The sequence below is a fragment of the Diaphorina citri genome, unplaced genomic scaffold (genome assembly GCF_000475195.1).
Source record: "Diaphorina citri unplaced genomic scaffold, Diaci psyllid genome assembly version 1.1 scaffold2786, whole genome shotgun sequence".
NCBI classification, from domain to species: domain Eukaryota; kingdom Metazoa; phylum Arthropoda; class Insecta; order Hemiptera; family Psyllidae; genus Diaphorina; species Diaphorina citri.
The window spans coordinates 13943-19819 of NW_007380203.1; the positions used below are offsets into that span (position 1 = coordinate 13943).

General features: G+C 38.3%; 1 protein-coding gene across 1 annotated transcript; it reads left to right on the plus strand.

Moving 5' to 3' along the window:
* Window positions 1–4612: 4612 nt before the first annotated feature.
* LOC103519542 (protein krasavietz-like) lies at window positions 4613–5547 on the plus strand. Its single transcript, XM_008484631.3, has 2 exons — window positions 4613–4871; window positions 5497–5547. Exons 1-2 carry the CDS (start codon window positions 4632–4634, stop codon window positions 5545–5547), a joined length of 291 nt encoding a protein of 96 aa, XP_008482853.2. The 5' UTR covers window positions 4613–4631.
* The last annotated feature ends 330 nt before the right edge of the window (window positions 5548–5877 follow it).

Below are 5877 nucleotides of genomic sequence, written 5' to 3' on the forward strand. Positions count from 1 at the left end.
AATGATGAGTCTGCAGGAGAATCAGAAAATGCTATAGGCTATAGGTAATAGGCAGAGCTTTGACCTTTGACTCGACCTTTCAAGGTTTCAATGATTACATCCTTTATTATGTTGGGACTTTAACTCGACCCTTTGAGAATCGTGTAAAACTTCATCCAATTTTTCGATGATGTTACTGAGTCGGGAACTCTAATAGGTATCTCTGTACGATTACTTTGGTTCTGAGAATTAACCCTTAGAAAGACTCGGATGTACGAGAACAAAATTGTCCAGTTATTATTTGAGATGCTAAGATTCAAATGGAAGGTAAGATGATCCTAAACTGATCAATTGGTGGATTACTACAAAAGGATGCATAAGAGTTGAACACCGAACTTGACCCGAAGAGGGCTCATAAATAAAATCATATGGGCTGTTGTCTGTTGTGTTTTTTATTTTGTTCATCATAAATATTAGATCTTGTTTTTTTTTTTAATTTTTAATAAGGAACAAGAAATCAGGGCCAGAAACTGGAATTTGGGATTCTTTTCCAATCTTGCTGTCATCAGTTGCATCCCAATTATTTGTAATTCTTTTGTGAACTTCAGCTCTGTAAATATAACTTTTGAAAGATTGATGGGTGTGGATATTGATAACTGAAGGGCAAGGAAAAGAGTCAAGATTAACAACTACATAGTTCCAGTTTTTCTCTGTTGTCTCTTGTCCTCATATTCTCCGAATCTTCCCAATTACGTACAATGTCATTTTCAATTACATTTTCTTCTATCTCATGGTACTATTCCTCGTGTTCTTCTATTCCCTCTAGCTATCTCCTCTTCCCTAGGGAGATATTTCCTCTGTTTCCTTAGCGTTATCTTGTCCTTGTCCAGTTCTGTTGGCTCCAATCTTGTCTCCTAATGGCTCATTATATTCGCAGATCTCCTTCTCCATTTTCTTATCATTAATTCCTTCGTGTCTGTATTTTGTCCTTGTTCTCTTCTCGGCCATTTTCTAGCCCGTTATCTTATTTCTTCAACCCCCTCTTATCTCTTCAGTCTCTAGTACCTACCCCGTCTTTTCCGTTTGGTTGGTGTTGTGTCCCAAAATTGAAGTGAAAATTCTTGGGAAAGTCTCTTTTTTCATTATTTCTCTACCGTTAACTTCCATCTCCTCCCGGACAATATTTCTGACGTCCTTTATTCCCTTTGGCCCAGCTTGTTCGTCAATAACACAGTCAGTGAACTCAAAAGGAATAATTGATCTTGATCGAAACATTTGAACAAATATGTCGCTGGTGGAGTTGGTTAGCGTGGTGAACTTGAGATTTGGAGGTTGATGATTAGAGTCAAAGTTCTTCTCGGTTCTCGGTAAACTTTTCTGTCAACTCATACCTAACAGAAATGCCCATGTACCTACTTTTGTTGCTTCAAACGTCCATCAATTTTCAAAATTTGCAGAAATATTGGGAGTGTGTCTTCCTGGAGTTCCGTGAGGCTGAAACAACAGAAATCCTAGAAGATCCTTCATTGAAAATCTACAGTATTCTTAACTCGAGAATTTTCTATTTCGAATCTATTGCCTTTTGGATATTCCATTTCTAGCACTTTTTTTCGACCCAACCAAACAGTATGACTTCTGTAAAACCCAGTATGAACCAAATGCATATTGCTTGCATATACAAGGTCTTCCTTGACATTTGGTATAAATTAACGCTACTTTGGTTCTGCTCATAATCTCATATGCATCCTACTGGCTTCTATCTTCGAGATTTTTTTATGTCCTCTTTTTTTTCACAATTTTTATTTTATAAAAATAATAAAAAAACAATATTTGGCAGCTTTATGATTTTTTCAAGTGGTAGTTTTTTACAAGCCATAAAACTTCACAGGAGTTCCCAATAAAAACCAATGTCTTCCTAGGTTTTTGGCAGGAACTCTGGGTCTTACCTATAATAGCTAATGTTGCTCACTGGGGAAGAGATCTTGGAAGAGGGTTGGAAGGTTGGTCCCATGTAATTTCTTGTTCATCTCCCCCTTTTTAAGTGAATTTCCTTGTAAGTAATTTCATTTAATACCTATGTACCTAAATAGGTGTATCACTAAATTTTCTGATACTTTCAAGATTACGAAGAGAGAGAGAGTGAGAGAGATTGTTATTTTTTTAGTGGATGTGCAAAGAAATTTAACAGGTATGAAAAAAAAAAATTACAGTACCTAATAAAGAGAGAGGAAGAAAGTGATGAGAGGATTTGATATATTTGGTGGATGTGTCACAAGTACCAAATTTTCTACAGAAATAAAACATTCATTTGGAGAAAGAAAGAATTTTCAATTTGTACATTTATTCGGGTGACGGCATCACCTGATTGCCTCTTTTGTTGTTTCAATTTTCCAGTCCATTGTTTTCTGCCATATATCCCTACTCCCCCCACATGCTTACCGGTATAAAACATGTAATGAGTCATACGAAATACCTGCCATGCTGCTGAAACACGCGGAATCGTTTATTGGCACAAATATATTCACGACTGACATGCATGCTATACATACATGCCATTAGGTTATGTATTTCAGCAATTTCAGTACCTAAATGACAGTATGTAGGTACATTTATTATTTGTTATTTCAATAGCTGTAATTCCTCCAGCTGCTCACTTTTTTTAGTCCGTCCTTCCTTTCTTATTACAATAGTAATAAAAAGGTATAAGGGACAGACTATTGTATTCGCTTCGGTGTCGTCTGTGTTTCTGTCTGTCAGTCAGTCAGTCTGTCCCCATGGAAGGACTTATCCAAACCTAGTCACTTTTTAGTCCGTCCTTCATTTATTATTACAATAGTAATAAAAAGGTATAATAAAGGAAGGACGGACTAAAACTATGTTCACTGTACAAGCTGCTGTGAATTGTAGAATTTGTTTCGTTTTGACTTGAAATATTGAAGTATTGCAAGAACATATCAAAAGCTAAAATCCAAAATCCCACGAGAAGCCAACCTTCCTATAACATGTAGTAGGTAGTAGAACAATCGTTTTCATCCACATCAATAAGTCAGTATAAATATAGTGCTTTATTTGAACTGTAGTCCCATTATTCCACTAGTTTCATAAAGCACCGTTTATATCAATGGTTTTCCACTTTCGAAGGCTGAATATGTTTATGGACGAAAAATATTCCCATTTTCATGCAAATTTTTGGAATTCAAGTTTTTTTATTCATATTAGAACTAATTATAGTCCATTTGCATTTCATAGGTAGGTACTTCATGTTAAGTGCCTGATAAACGAACCATAATTTTATTATCCACAGTATTATGTTCCTGGCCATATATGTATATATGCTGAGTCGGTACCTATCGGGCTCCTTTGTTGGCCATACATGAAGAGTGTCAGGTAGTACAGAGGTAGCAATACAATAAAATTGAAATTCGACTCAAACACTTCCTACAAGGGGTTTGTCAATACAGCAAACTGCCTTTTGGCTTTCGAAATTCACCCAAAACTTTTTCATTTATTCCGTAGTAACATTTTCTCTGGATTGCCATTGCCAATACTTTCATTGTTGAAATGCAAGGTTCCTTATAATATTGCTAAATTGATGGATGACAGATATAGCAAATTATTTTCTCTTTTATTACATTTTCGCGAGCAATCGCTTTCTTGCTAGTTTGCCAGACGCTTTAGGTCGCACCATTGGATAAGTGTATTCGTAAAATGTTACCGAGCTCAAGCGTGACTTTGACATTTCCTAATCTCTGTCATTAGGGACCCGTGACGATCGTTGTACAGTGTAAATTAGGAATACTCTGATGGTATCTAATCTATACTCTAGGGTTAAAAGAGGTGCTTAACTGTAGTCCACAAAGCGTTTGGGTACCTGCTCCGGGAGGGTGCTATAGGTACTAGGTCCATCTCTACTCCTTCTACCCTGAAGTCCATCGAGTTTATTATTTGGAAATCCTAAAGGTGCTAATAAATAAATAAATAAATGTCTTTTCTTTGTGTTACTATATCACAACTTTGGTGCTCACTGCAGCATTGTGGGATTTTTCCAAATACATATATCGCAATAATCCAGCTCCCAATTACCTACCATGCTGGCACCGGTCGCTATGCGCATTTATACATAGCTACTCATTTTCCTCACGAGGCTGAGGGGGCCCCGTAACGGCCAGTCACGGAATCAATCATTTGCATGATACAAATTTCTTGACCCCGCCGGGAATCGAACCCGGGTCTCCCGCGTGCAAGGCGAGCGCAGTGACCACTACGCCATGGACGAAAATAAATAAACAAACCATGGTAGTAACAACAACAAACAATTAATTGATCAAAGCGTCCTCAACAGAGCCGTGTAGAAAATGAAGAAATTGAGCCTAGTATTTTTTCTGCGATGCATAGTGGGAGCAGAACACCCTAAATCGTGGCCATAAATAAAGTATGGGAACCAATTATGAAATTCATAGATATTGGTATTGATATAGATCAGTATATTCATGGTAAAAATTTGGTGGTGATATCTATAATTTTGAGGACAAAAATCGCTTTATTAGCTTAACGGTTAGGGATATCAAACTTTTTTTATACATAGAATAAAATTTGTCCATTTTTGAACTTTAGGTATACAATTTTACTAACTGGCGGATAATTTCAGACTGATGGAGTTTGTGCCGCCCAACAAACGCTCGGACGAGTACTTCCGTACCGTGTTTGAGGAGAAGGGTCTGGCCGACATTGTCAAGCTCCACATGGCGCAGGCCTCGCAGGAGGCGAAGAAGGAACTGCAGGAGCAACTGGAGGAGCAGATCAGCGAGGGCGCCTCCATCAAGGACATCGTGGCCGACATACGGGAGATCGCCAACAAGCACTGCATCCCGGACCAAGAGCTTATAGTATTGGTGAGTCTGAATTCAATAAGGAATAGAATGGACCAGGCCTACCCAACCGGTCGATCGCGGATTGATTTTATGTCGATCGCGACCAGCACACCCAGCAGTGTTTGAACCTTTCAATATCATCTTACACACCCAATTACTCTAAACTTGTGGACCAAATTCAGAGTGAAGTCGAATGAGGTCACAAGACTATTGAAAATTCAAGTCGATCTTTCTCTGAAAAGGTTGGGCACCCGAGGAACAGACAATAGATTATACCTCATTTATATTTATAACGCTAGGATGAGACTGCCAAGTCCCTTTTTCCCTGCAGTCTAAATAATAAATAAGGTCTTATTTGACTGGTAATTAATTATTATCATTACTTACAAAAGAAAAGAACAGTTACATAATAGCTTAATTCTATACACAAGAAGTCCACTGTGAGGGTTAGGTGTAGGGGCAACTGCCCCCAATGATAAGCTAAGCTCAACTGCTCCTAAAGATGGGTTAGAATCGAGTGAACAACTGAGTCTTCTCTTTCTTGGCTTTTTCTATTCAAATAGGGTCGGCGCCATCGGCGTTTCTTGCCAGTCCCTTAAAACAGGGTCAGCGTTTCTAATCTCATGCTTCCTCACTTGTTGGTCAGATATGGAGCACGGTGATGGCCCAGGTTTTAGGATTTTTCTTTTCCATATGACAGCTTTTTCTCCCCCTCACCCCTCCAGTCCGCATTATCTTTCGGATGATATTTTTATAAAAACAATTTAGCTATGGAAAAACATTTCTGTGAAAATTCCTGGAATAATATATGTGTGGAATATTGGCGGCTTTGGTATACCGTGAAGTGCCAGTGGAGGCGTACAGACTCAAAAGAATCGGACTAAGGGGTGGCTCCTGTCGCGAAGAGCAGTGATTCAACTCTTGAAGCTATCTTTTGGACGTTCTTTGCAACTAGGTTCTCTTCTTTCGCTAATTTTGTATGACCTACTATTAGTTGAAATATCAATACCCTATTGCTGAGTACCTA

Excerpts from the sequence above, each read along its gene's own strand:
- LOC103519542 (XM_008484631.3), top strand. The coding sequence starts at position 4,632 with ATGGAGTTTGTGCCGCCCAACAAACGCTCGGACGAGTACTTCCGTACC. Across the intron at positions 4,872-5,496 it reads ACCAAGAGCTTATAGTATTG|ATATGGAGCACGGTGATGGC; the intron begins GTGAGTCTGAAT and ends CTTGTTGGTCAG.